Source organism: Herpailurus yagouaroundi, unplaced genomic scaffold, assembly GCF_014898765.1.
Source record: "Herpailurus yagouaroundi ecotype Mexico unplaced genomic scaffold, PumYag 197, whole genome shotgun sequence".
Lineage (NCBI taxonomy): Eukaryota > Metazoa > Chordata > Mammalia > Carnivora > Felidae > Herpailurus > Herpailurus yagouaroundi.
This window is the reverse complement of record NW_024412428.1, coordinates 1,687,868-1,701,434: the sequence shown is the minus strand read 5'-3', so window position 1 is coordinate 1,701,434 and position 13,567 is coordinate 1,687,868. Positions and strand designations below refer to the sequence as shown.

The 13,567-nt window shown below is 40.1% G+C and overlaps 1 protein-coding gene across 2 annotated transcripts in view; it reads left to right on the top strand.

Annotated features, from left to right (window-relative positions):
• MICU2 (mitochondrial calcium uptake 2) overlaps positions 1-13,567 on the top strand; it is a 142,795-nt gene that overhangs the window by 100,842 nt on the left and 28,386 nt on the right. For both annotated transcript variants that reach the window (XM_040448014.1, XM_040448015.1), the window contains exon 7: positions 8,306-8,368. In XM_040448014.1, coding sequence (XP_040303948.1) covers positions 8,306-8,368 — 63 coding nt within the window. The remainder of the gene's footprint in view (positions 1-8,305; positions 8,369-13,567) is intronic.

Sequence of the window (13,567 nt, the reverse complement as noted above, 5' to 3'; positions counted from 1 at the left end):
TATTTACCCCAAGAAAATGAAAACACTAGTTCAGACATCTGTTTGTCTCAGCGTTGTTCACTATAGTCAAGCTATGGAAACAACCAACATGTTCATCAGTGGATGAATGGCTGAAGAAGTACTACGTGCGTGTAATGCAGTATTGCCCAGCCGTGAAAAAGAAGGCCGTCTTGCCTTTCGTGCCAACATGGATGGACCTTTAGGATATGTTCATGCTTCGCGAACTAAGAGAAAAACAAACACCACATGGTTTTACTTACACGTGGAATCTAGAAAACAAAACAAATGAACAAACAAAACAAGACTCCTAGACAGAGAGAACAGATTGGTGGTTGCCAGAGGAGAGTGGTTGGAGAGGTGAGTGAAACGGGAGAAGGGGATCAAGACGTACAAATTTTCAGTCATAAAATAAGTAAGTCATGGGGATATGGTATACAGCATTGTGGCTGTAGTCAGTAACATTGTATTGCATATTATGTAACTCTGTATGATAACGGAGGAAAACAAGATTTATCGTGGTGATCATTTCACAGTATATACAAATATCATGTCATTATGTTGTGTACCTGAAACTAACGAGTGCTATGTCAGTTATACCTCAATTTATTTTATTTTTTTTTCCATCGTAAGTGCACTCCTTGATCCCCGTCACCCATTTCACCCATCCTCCCGTCCACCCCTCTCTGGTAACCATCAGTTTGTTCTTTATCGTTAAGAGACTGTTTCTTGGTTTGTCTCTCTCCTTTGTTTTTTTTTTTTTTCTTTGTTAATTTGTTTTGCTTCTTAAATTCCACATATGAATAAGATCATAATTATACCTCAATTTAAAAAATTACAGCATAGAGTAAAAGGACATTTACACTAATTATTTGAATAATTATTTCATTTCCATGGTCATTCTGTTAGGAAGCTTAAGCATGTAACATTTTATATTTGAAATTTTATTCAACAAACCTGACAGTTCTCAGATCAGAACATATTTAAAGGGTATGGGATATTTGTTTTGTTTTATAAATTATCTGAATGTTTCTCCAGTAAATTTTACTTATTGCTGTTCCTACCATAAGTTCTAATGCATAATGAGAGTAAGTGATGAAAATTACTTTAATCCCCAAAACATAGATGTAACAAAGCAATATGGACAGCAAATACAAAAATAACAGGAAATATGTTAATATGAAGCCTCTTGAAAATGTCCTAAAACATGCATTTCCTCCATTTGTTCCTTTTGGGTTATGCAGTGTATTCACATTTCATTAATATCCAGACCTAGAAACTGTGAAGTTAGTGCTTAATTCTCTATCCCAAAAACAAGTAAAATGCAACTCTCTGAATAAGCTGTGTCTGTCAGATAATAATAAACAATACCAGCAATGATCAAAGCTGGCGGTAGATAATCCACTTAATCTTTACCTTGATAGATAGCACATCTGCTTATTTGGGCCAAGTGCCAGGGCTTTAGAGCAATTTCTTTAAACAATAGCCTAATGACAAGTCTGTTTACTAGTGTGAATTTCTCCGTAGGTGGTCCTTTCATTTCACATCGATTCCATACTGGCAAGAAGGCTTTTGCTCTTCATATAGTAGTGTTATAACTTTGTCACGCTAAATATACCTGCTAGAGTTACTAGTAAGTACATGTAAAAGCCTCCGCTAGAATTTATTCTTCTTGATTTTCAGGTCATGTTCTTGTTTCAGAATTTAAACTCTCATGATTGTGAAAGCAAAAATAAGTTAAATCAACCCTATATACATTTCTTCATTTTCGGCCTGTAATTGAGAATCCGGATCAATATAAATTTAAATAGCTTGCAGTACTGTAGTAATCCTAGAATTTGTATTTGGTGAATGTGCTTGTGTATTCTGACCACTTTACTTTCTGTTTCTCTCCAAGCACCCTGATTTCTGCCACAAAGTGTCGTTTTCCTTCTGCCTAGAACGTCCTATCCCCGTTCCTTTGGTAGCTTTTAGCAGGCAGATCTCAGCCCAAATGTCAGGTGCTCACAAACAGCCACCCAGAATCAACCTAGCAGTGACCCAGCAGTCTCAGAGTCCTGTTACCCCACTTTTGTTTTATCTCACTCTAGTCCTACACTTGACATTATCTGAAATTCTCTTGCTGATTTGTTCACTGTTATCTCTAGTCCGTTAGAATGGAAGTTTCGTGACAGCAAGGATATTATCTGTCCTTAACTGCTATATTCTCAACACTTAGAACGGCACTCCCATTGCATGCTAGGCACTTAGCATATTGTAGCATGAATCTGTGTCATGTACAGCCATTTCAGAAAGTGTCTGAGGAAACCAGAGAGTCCTCTGGCAGAAGAGAATACCGCTGACCTTTGAACAGCGTGGGTCTGAGCTGCACAGGTCCAGCTACACGCAGATTGTTCTTACAGCACTGTAAATGTACTTTCTCTTCCTTATGAAATATTCTCTTAATATTTAAGAAATATTTAAGAATATCTTTAGCTTACTTTATTGTAAGAATACAGTATATAATGCACACAACATACAAAATACGTTTATGGTATCAGTAATGCTTTCAGTCAACAATAGACTATTAGTCAGTAAGTTTTGGGGGACTCAAAAGTTATGCGCAGATTTTCGACTACACAGGTTTGGCACCCCAGCCTCTGTGTTTTTGCTCTTTCAAATGGAGCCTTTACTGTAGAACGAAATATATAGCAGTATAGTCTTCAGACTACAGTGAGACCTGGTATAAGCCTCTCCCTGAGTACAGACTGAAATATGGCAGATGCGACACTAACATGACAAGGGTTTCTTTTTTTATTATTTTCTTTTACTTTTCTTTGACCGTCGTTGACACACAGTGCTACATTAGTTCCAGGTGGACAGCACGGTGCTTCAGCAACTCTGTGTTACGTTGTGGCCGCTCACCCTGAGTGGAGTTAACCACCTGTCATCATGCCGTGCTATCACAGTGCCATTAACTGTATTCCCTTTGCTTTGCTTTTCATGACTCACTCTTTCCGTAACTAGCAGCCTGAATCTCCTGCTCCCTTTCGCCCAGGTGCCGTCCCCCCATTGCCCTCCCCTCTGGCAACCATCAATTTGTTCTGTGTATTTATACATCTGATTCTGCTTGTTCGTCTATTCATTTGTTTTGTTTTTTAAGTTCCAATATAAGTGAGATCATACGGTGTGTCTTCCTCTGACTTACTTCACTTAGCTTAATACCCTCTGGGTCCATCCATGTTGTCACAGATAATAAGATCTTGTCCCTTTTATTGCCTAAATAATATTCCATTGTATGTTTATCCCACATCTTTATCAGTTCATCTGTGGGTGGACACTTGGGTTGCTTCTGTATCTTGGCTATTATAAAGAATGCTGCACTAAACATAGGGGTGTACATATCTTTTCAAAGTAGTGTTTTTGTTTTCTTTGCATGAATACCCAGTGGTGGAATTATTGGATTAGGTGGTGTTTCTGTTTTGAATTTTTTGAGACACCTCCATACTGTTTTACCAATTTACGAACAGTGCACGAGGGTTCCTATTCTCTGCGTCCTCACCAATACTCACTGTCTCTTCATATGGCAAGCTTTATCTTTATGCTTTGTGCTTTAGGACAGACCCTTATTGTTCTAAATTCCCCACCATGTTGGAACAAGCCAATATTGTAATACGCCTCCCAAAAAATTCTCATTTCAGTGAACTAATCCTATTTGCTTTTTTTTGTTTGTAACTATGTAATGACTGTGTGAAGATGGTAACAGCTATATTAAATGTCATAATAAAAGAAATGTTTTAAGTTTTGTACTAAAAAGTATAATCCTTATGGGTAACATCTGTTTTTACTTTTAAATTGTCACCTGTATGATAAATTTTGAATAATTTTCAGTACTGGATCTAATTTTAGAACTTGAAGAGGGTCCAAATTACCAATGATAGAAATGAAAAGAAGATAACACCACAGATTCTGCAAATATCAGAGGACTAAAATGGAATATTGTGACCAGCTTATTCACATGTGACTGTAAATTTGATAACTCAGATGAACTGGACAAATGCCTTAGAAAAAAAAAAATACTTACCAAAAGTAAGAGATAGAAATCTGAATAGCCCTTTACAAATGAATTTAATTTATCAAAAACTTTCCCACAAAGAAATGTTCAGGCCCAGATGGTTTTACTGGTGAAATCTATCAAGCATTTAAGGAGGAAGAAGTGTCAGATTTTCACAAAGTCTTGCAGAAAATACAAGAAAATGGAACAATTCCCTCTCATAACTGGCATATCCCTGATAACTAAAATTTGGCAAAGATCTAACAAGAAAAGTAAATTATAGACCAAATTTCATCATAAACAAAGATACAAAATACTTAGATAGAACAAGACACATTGTATACTATATAAAAAACGCACCAAAATCAAGTGATATTTATGCAGAGAATAGAAATTTGTTTAATGATTAAAAATCAACTCAGCTCAATCCATCAGATTGACAGTAACGTAGAGAGCAACATGACCCTATCACTATATGCATATAAAGCGTTCAATAGAATAAGCACGTTCATGACAAAACTCAGCAAAGTAGAAACAGAAGAAAACTTTTTCAGTCTGATAGAGGGCGTTTACAAAAGGCTTAAAGGTGACATCATGATACAAGATTAAATACAGGGGCGCCTGGGGGGCTCAGTCGGTTAAGCGTCCGACTTCAGCTCAGGTCATGATCTCGCAGTCTGTGAGTTGAAACCCCGCGTCGAGCTCTGTGCTGACACCTCGGAGCCTGGAGCCTGCTTCACATTCTGTGTCTCCCTCTCTCTCTCTGCTCCTGCCCCGCTCGTGCTCTGTCTCTCTTTCTTCTCTCTAAAATAAATAAAGATTTTTTAAAAAAGATTAAATATGGAATGTTGTCCCTTTATGATCAGAAAGAAGGCAAGGATGTATTTTCATATCTCTTCTACTCAACATTTTACTGGTGATTCTAATGATAATAGCAATACAGGTTGGGGGAAAAGGGATAGAAGATTGGAAAGGAAGAAGTAAATTTGACTTTATTCACAGATAACATGATTGTGCGTAGATAACTCTAAGTGATCAACAAGAAAAGGAAAGCCTATTATAACTAAAAGCAAATTTAGGAAGATCAATATGGAGAAATCAATTGTATTTCCATATACTAGTAACATAGTTGGAAAATAAAATGAAAATCAGTTCTCCTTTGCATGATATCAAATAACATAAAGTAAGTAGAAACAAATTTAACAAAAACCATTCACCAAAAACTTCAGACATTGCCAACAGAAATTCAAAGAGACTTAAATAAATGGAGGAATATACCATGGAAATGGTTAGAAGATTCAGTAGTGTTAAGATGTCAGTTCTTCCCAAATTGGTCTAAAGATTTAACTTTCCCAAGCGAAATCCCAGCAGGCTTTTTTTTTTTTTTTTTTTTGGTAGAAAGTACAAGCTGATGTTAAAGCGGATGTGTAAAGGCAAAGAACCTAAAACACTGCAATCAATTTTGAAAAATAAGAACAAATCTGGATAACTCACACTCCCTGACATAAGACTTATTGCAAAGCTACAGTAATGGTAACAGTGTGATATTGACTTAAGGATGGGCAAGTAGATCAATGGAGGATAATAAAGAACCGACACTTAGATGGTCCTTAATTCTCAATAAAGTCTCCAACCCAGTTCATAGAAAAGAAAAGGTCTTTTCAATAAATGACCCTAGAACAATTGGATATGTATATGAAAAAAATAGTTACGACCCCTGCTCGCACCATATGTAGGCATAGCTTGGAGACACCTCCCCCCTCTCTCTGTCTCTTCCCACCTCACACTCTGTCTCTGTCTCTCTCAAAAATAAATAAATGTTAAAAATTTAAAAAAAAAAAAAGGAAGAAAATGAATAGGCGAACTGTAGGATGGGAGAAAATATTTTCCAAACATATATCTGACAAAGGACTCATTCAGAATATATAAAGAACTCTTACCACTTAATAACTTAGAGTTCAGAAGGAATTAACTGTTCCCCTCCTAGGAATTCATCCAAGAGAAATACTAAAACATACATTCACATACATAAAATAAGAATTATGCAAGAAAGTGTATGGCAGAGATCTGCTGTACAAACGTAGTGCATATAGTTAAGACTATGGTGTTGTACATTTAAAACCTGAAGAAGGGCACCTGGGTGGCTCAGTCGGTTAAGCATCAACTTCCGCTTATGTCATGATCTCACGGTTTGTGGGTTCCAGCCCCGCATCGGGCTCTGTGCAGATAGCTCAGAGCCTGGAGCCTGCTTCAGATTCTGTCTCTCTCTCTCTCTCAAAAATAAACATGAAGGGGCAACTGGGTGGCTCAGTCGGTTGAGCGTCCGACTTCGGCTCAGGTCATGATCTCAGTTTGTGAGTTCGAGCCCCGCGTCAGGCTCTGTGCTAACAGCTCGGAGCCTGGAGCCTGCTTCAGATTCTGTGTCTCCCTCTCTCTCTGCCCCTCCCCTGCTCATGCTCTGTCTCTCAATAATAAATAAACGTTAAAAAAATTTTTTTTAATAAAAAAATAAACATGAAGAAAAGTTTAAAAAAAAAGAAGGTACATCACATGCTAAGTGTTCTTAGACCAAGGGAAAAGGAAACAGGGGCACGAATCTTTTGGAAGTGATGGATATGTTTATTACCTTGATTGTGGTGATGTATCTCAGATGCATGCATGTGTCCAAACTCATCAAGAGGTTTATACATCAATGCGTGCAATTTTTTGTATATTAAGTATACTTCAGTAAAGCCGGGGGTGGTGGGGAAAGAAAATTTATGGGAGCTTGATTCACAGTAGTCAAACACTAGAGACAATGCAAACATCTGCCAACAAGTGAATGGACAAGTAGTGATCTATTCAGACAATGGGACACAACTCAACCATAAAAACAGACTACTTCTATTCAAACGTAAATGAATCTCAAAACCGTTATGCAGAGAGAAGGTTGACAGCACAAAAGAATACATACTGTCATTTATTTGATATCATTTATTTGAATTTCTAAAATAAGTGAAACTCATTTAGATGGAGGAAAACAATCAGAACTCTAATATTCCTCTGTGGGGATGAAGAGAGAAAGGATTGACTGAGAAGAGACACAAAGAACTTTCTGAGAAAATAGAAATGTTCTATACCAGGGTAGGTGGATGGGTTACTCAGGTATATCCACTTGTCAAAATTGTATGGCCATAATTTGTACATTCAATGTATATAAATTTTTCCTCAAGAGCTATAAATAACAATTGAAAAGGAATTGGGAATGGGCAGAATCCTGATGATTGTTGAAGGTGAATAATGTGCAGTTTATTACAGAGTTCTCTTTGCTGTGTTTGAAATTTTCCATCATAAAAAATTTTTAAGGTAGTGCAGTAAGCAAAGGGAGAAAGATATTGAAGTTGGCATTGTACTATTTGATTGTCAGCTTAAAAAATAAGGGTAAAACAAATGAAGACTTTTCAACACTTTTTCTCTAAGATAAGTATGAGGGAGGAGATGTGGAAAAGTTTGAGGGATAAACTGTTTACCTAAAACAAACATCATAGAGGCAGCCGAACTTGAGATGATTAATTTGGAATTTACCAATTTTCAGATTATTAACAAAGAAGTAGCCTAGGGGAAAAAAATGAGTGAAGGTTTGTCTCCTAATCCGTTCAAATCCATAGTTTCAGATGTTGTCTGCATTTAATTTTTGTTTTAAACCTTTTTTTTTTTTAATTTGCTTTCCTTTTGAGGATTGGTACAAATGACTCTGAAAGGTAGGTTTCTAAATGTACTCAGTCTCAAGGTACTATTGACAATTTTATTAATGACAGAAATGTAGGTTTTTAAATTATTTTCATGTTTTATGAGTGCATATGGGGAAGAAGACCATTTGTATGATATAAGTGGCTTTTTAAGAGCTACATACTTGAAAATGTGGCCATAAATTATCAATGATACAAAAATTAATTATGAATGAAAATTCTGTTGAAGAATGAGGATAATTGTGAAATTCTTATAGAGTGATATCTTTAGAATATGTATGTATTAAGTAAACTAGCTTTCTTAGGAGGAAAAAATGATTCAAATTATAAAAATGGTAACATTAATACTTGCATATCAGTTTTTCCTTCGATTCCTACCTGATTTAAGAAAAAATAAATAACACTATTAGCTATAATGCAGAAGGAGTTTAAGTTAATATTTAACGACTCGTATATGTTTTAAAAGGAAAACTTAGTATCTTTTTCTTAGACTATTTTGAAAAGTCCAGTAGATACACATCTGAATTCATGTTTGCCATCTTTCCAGCTGCAGAAGATCATAAGTAAACAAGATGATTTGAAGACAACAGCCAATGAAACGGAGTGCCAGGTATGTGCAGATAAACTCATATTTCCAGACAGATGATATTTACAGTAGCTTCTCTATTTGTTACATAAACATCCCGACAGAGTTGGGAAACTTATCAGTAACTTTATTTGTCCAAACACCTTGAAGCAATGCGCTGCTATCCTGTAGGAAGTCAGAAGGCAGTTACCATGTTTTAAGTGGCCGGATTTACACTGGTTTTTAATAAACATGGTTAGTAAGTTCCAAAAGCAAATATTGTAGGTAAATCAACACAGTTAATATGGTATAAAATGTTACCCTTTATTTATTTTTTTAAGTTTATTTATTATTTTTAGGAGAGAGAGTGAGAGCAGGGGAGGGGCAGAGAGAGAGAAGGAGACACAGAATCGGAAGCAGGCCCCAGGCTCCAAGCTGTCGGCACAGAGCCCGACGCGGGGCTCGAACCCACGAACCGTGACATCATGACCTGAGCCGAAGTCGGACCCTTACCCGACTTAGCCACTCAGGCGCCCCTAAAATGTTACCCTTTAAAATAAATACCATACTCTATACCAGAAGCATGAAGTAGAATGTGTTTTGATGTGGCTTATATTAATGGCACTGAATGTTTAATAACTGACTAGTTGTTAAGGTATATGAAAAGTAAAGGTTAAGACTCTAAAGGTCTAGGGAATAAAATATGTAGCATGGGGAACATAGTCGTTTCTTGATAGGGTCGTACCGCGACAAGTGGCAGCCATGCTTGTGGGCGTGGCATAATGTACAGAGACGTTGAAGCCCTGTGGTTCCCCGAGACTAATGCAACATTGGGGGTCAACTAGGCACAGATAGACAAATTCAAAACCAAAAACGAAAATACTTGAAAGAACATACATGAAAGAAACTATAACCACGAATTTTAACTGAGGAACATAAGAGAAGATTGGAATACATAAAAAGAGACACTTTATTCTTAGCTAGGAATAGTGAGCACTGTAAAGTGGCCAGGTCCCACGAAATCAATCTGTGAATTCCATACAGTCTGGGTCAGAACTCAACGGCTGAGAAATTGGTTTGGGTTTGGCGTGTTTGGGTTTTGGGTGGATTTGGGGCGATAGTGGTTAGAGAGGAAGTGGATGCAGGTAAGAGGTGTTCAAAAACTTTGCAAAATGGTCCTTAACTTCATCTAGAAGAACAAACATGAGAGGGAATAAGAACATTCTGGAAAATGCAGGTAATGAGAGGGATAATGAAGTGGTGTAGTGAGAAATAGAATGGTCAGAATACAAACCCAAAGACATATGCCTGTGGGTATACAATGTTGATATTTTAAATCAGTAGGAAAAAAACGAATTACCAAAGTACTTTTCAGCGACCCAGAAGCCTGGAGGTCTTCCCCGCTCTCTCCTTACCCCTCCCATCCAGTTAGTCACTAGTTGCTGCCTCCTCCATCCCTTTGGCTTCTGTTTCCACCACTGTCATTATCAGACCAGCTTCATTTCCCACTCGACTTACTGCAGGGGCCTCCTGACTGACCTCTCTGCATCCACCTGGGTCATTTTTTTTCAATTACTCAATTTATTTTTTAATTTACATCCAAGTTAGCATGTAGTACACTACTGATTTCAGGAGTAGATCCCAGTGATTCATCCCCTTTGTATCACACCCAGTGCTCATCCCAACAAGTGTCCTCCTTAATGCCCCTCCCCCACTTAGCCCATCCCCCCTCCCACCACCCCTCCAGCAACCCTCAGTTTGTTCTCTGTATTTAAGAGTCTCTTCTGTTTTGTCCCCCTCCCTGTTTTTATATTATTTTTGCTTCCCTTCCCTATGTTCATCTGTTTTGTATCTTAAATTCCACATATGAGTGAAGTCATATGATATTTGTCTTTCTCTGACTAATTTCAGATAGCCTGGCATAATACTCTGTAATTCCATCCACGTTGTTGCAAATGGCAAGATTTCATTCTTTTTGATCACTGAATAATACTCCATTGTGTGTGTATGTGTGTGTGTGTGTGTGTGTGTGTGTGTGTGTGTGTGTATATATATATATATATATATATACACACACCACATCTGTATCCATTCATCCATCGATGGGCATTTGGGCTCTTTCCATACTTTGGCTGTTGTTGAAAGCACTGCTATAAACATTGGGGTGCATGTGCCTCCTTGAAACAGCACACCTATGTCATTCCTAGTTCATTTTTCATGTTATAGACAGGTGACCTAAAAGCACAAGTAAAATGTGACTGCCCTCAGGCCAGCCATTCTTCCAGCCTCCAGCTGTCCCATTTTCTCTGTAGTATACACCACAGTGGTTAAGAACTCAGGCCCAGGAAGACTGTTCAAATGCTGCTTCATCTGTTAATAGCTGTGTGGCTCTGGGCAAATTAGTTTACTTCCCTTTGCATAAAATTGAGTTTCTTCATTGTAAAGTGAGAATAATAGTAATCTACCTCAGGTGTTTTTGAGGACTAAATTAGTTAATATATTTAAATCTCTTAGAACTATGCTTAACACATAAGCGATATATATGCATTTGCTATTATATTTATTATTACTGCTTTCTACACCCCAGCCATACAGCACCATGCTCTGTTGTTCCTGTTTGCAAAGTTTATTCCCACCTCTCTTTATTTGTAACTTTTTTATTTATTTCGAGAGAGGGTGCCAATGAACGAGGGGCAGAGAGGACAAGAGAGAGAATCCTGTGCGGGCTCTGCTCTGCCAGTGCAAAGCCCAAAGCGGGGCTCGAGCTCACCCGCCGCGGGGCTTGAACTCATGAGCTGAGATCGTGACCTGAGCAGAAGTCTGATGCTTAACCGACCGAGCCACCCAGGTGCCCCCCACCACCACTTCGTATTTTCTTAACTTCGGTTCAAACCTTGGATCTCCATGTAAATGGTACTTTTCTTAGGAAAGCCTCCCCTGAGCTGCCCCTCATAGCTCCTTGAATTTCTTCCCAATACTTCCATGGTTGGATTACGATTTTTAACAACTTGTTTAATGCCCAGTTACCCAAGAGGAACAGGAAACCATGGAGCCCCAAGGCCTGACATCGTGTCTGACACATGATGGGCATTCACTACATCCTTGTATGGGACTGACTCCTGGGGTGACTGGCTAAACAGTTCTGAGTGTGTATATCAGTTCTCATAGCAAAATAAATTCCAAAGAGGTCAAAAATAATGTCAAAATCAAACTGTGGAAATACTTTAGAACGGGTGGGGCTCTCCTCTCAAGATAGCGGCGTAGGAAAATGCAGAACTCAGCCCATCCCACACAGACACGAAACCCATAAGTGCACATGGGCCATTTCCCTCTGAGGAAGATCTGAAACTGGAAGAACTGCTTCTCCACAACAAAAGACAGACCGCATTGAGGTGGGTGGGAGAGGCAGAGATAGGGTCTCACCCAAAACCCCACCCCGACACTGCAGCATAACAGTGAGGGTTCTCACCAGTCCAGTGCTTCTCCCAGAAAAGTGATGGGCTGGTGTCCCACTTAAGACACCCCTGTCCCTGGGACCTGACCCAGAGAGACGAGCCCCCAAAACATCTGGCTTAAAAAATGCAAAGGGCCGACATCCAAGGGGCCCGAAGTGCTATAGGAAACCGAGATTCCCCTTTTAAGGAACTCACATGCAGTCTCGCTCTACCCACGACCCAGCAGAAAAATAGCAGTTTGAAAAGCACCACGGCTATAAAAGAAACCAGTTGATAATCTAAGAACATCTGTTGGGAGAGCAAGGGACCATTGAAACTCTCCCCGGGGACAGAGGTGCTGGCAGAAGCCAACTTTGCACTCTCCACCTACCCTGCTAGCACCAGTGGGTGGGCTCAGAGGCGGCACCCTCCTCCTGCATTGCTAAGACGGGTGGGGGCAAGCGGTCACATACCATCCCACTGCCTCGAGGAAGCTGGAGAGCACACAAGGGTTCACTGCCCCCCTCCCTAGCTGGGGCAGGCAAGCACAACATCCATGGCATCCTCTCACTCCCTAGATAAAGCTGGGGAGTGGAGACAGTTGCAGCACTCCCCCACTGGCCGGGCTGTCCTTTTCCTGGCTTAAAGCCAGCATGCGTGCACAGACAAGAAGGTCTCCCACGACACTCCTGAAGTCCACAGGTGTATAGTCAAGACATTTTCCCCTGCTTGTCTGAAGCCAGCAAGCATGCCCTGCCCCGTACACCTTGCCTAGCTAACGCCAGCAGGTGCATGCAGTCCACACAGGGGCCACCACGCAATCACCTGGCCCTGGTGGCCGAAGTGGCCAACAATCCTGAGCTCCACAGGAACGCTAACACAGTTCTTGGCGGACCACCACCATCAGGGCACTGCATAGACAGCAGACTGAAACACAGCCCGTCTTCTGGAAAAAAGGCCTATGTACTTAGCTCGGAGCTTTAGTCTAAGGGACAGGCTTCGGGTTTCCCATGCATATATAGATGAAGGAGGTGCTCCCAGAGAACCTAAGCAGGGGCACACCATCCTTGCACACCCCCTCGGCCTTCCAGGTCTCAACTCTGAGAAAGGAGCTTTTACACTTATCTGGAACCCCAATTTTTTACAGCTGCCACCCAGGGGGCACCTCTAAATCTCCTGGTCTGGAGGCAGCAGGGACTATGATTGTAGCCCCACAGGACTATATATACTTTTATATTTTAAAACTTTTTTTTTTAAATGTTCAATTATTTTTGAGAGAGAGAGAGACAGAGCACAAGTCAGGGAGGGGCAGAGAGAGAGGGAGACACAGAATCCGAAGCAGGCTCCAGGGTCTGAGCTGTCAGCACAGAGCCTGACAGGGGGCTTAAACTCACGAACCGTGAGATCATGACCTGAGCCGAAGTCGGACGCTTAACCGACGGAGCCACCGAGGCACCCCTATACTTTTATACGTTAAAAGCTGCTGCATGGGGCGCCTGGGTGGCGCAGTCGGTTAAGCGTCCGACTTCAGCCAGGTCACGATCTCGCGGTCCATGAGTTCGAGCCCCGCGTCGGGCTCTGGGCTGATGGCTCGGAGCCTGGAGCCTGTTTCCGATTCTGTGTCTCCCTCTCTCTCTGCCCCTCCCCCGTTCATGCTCTGTCTCTCTCTGTCCCAAAAAAATAAATAAACGTTAAAAAAAAATTTAAAAAAAAAAAAAAAAAAAGCTGCTGCCTAAGAGTGTGCTTCCAGTCAACCTGAAACTCGGTGTAAATGAGATTCCTCTCTTGAAACAGGCAGGTCTTGGCACAC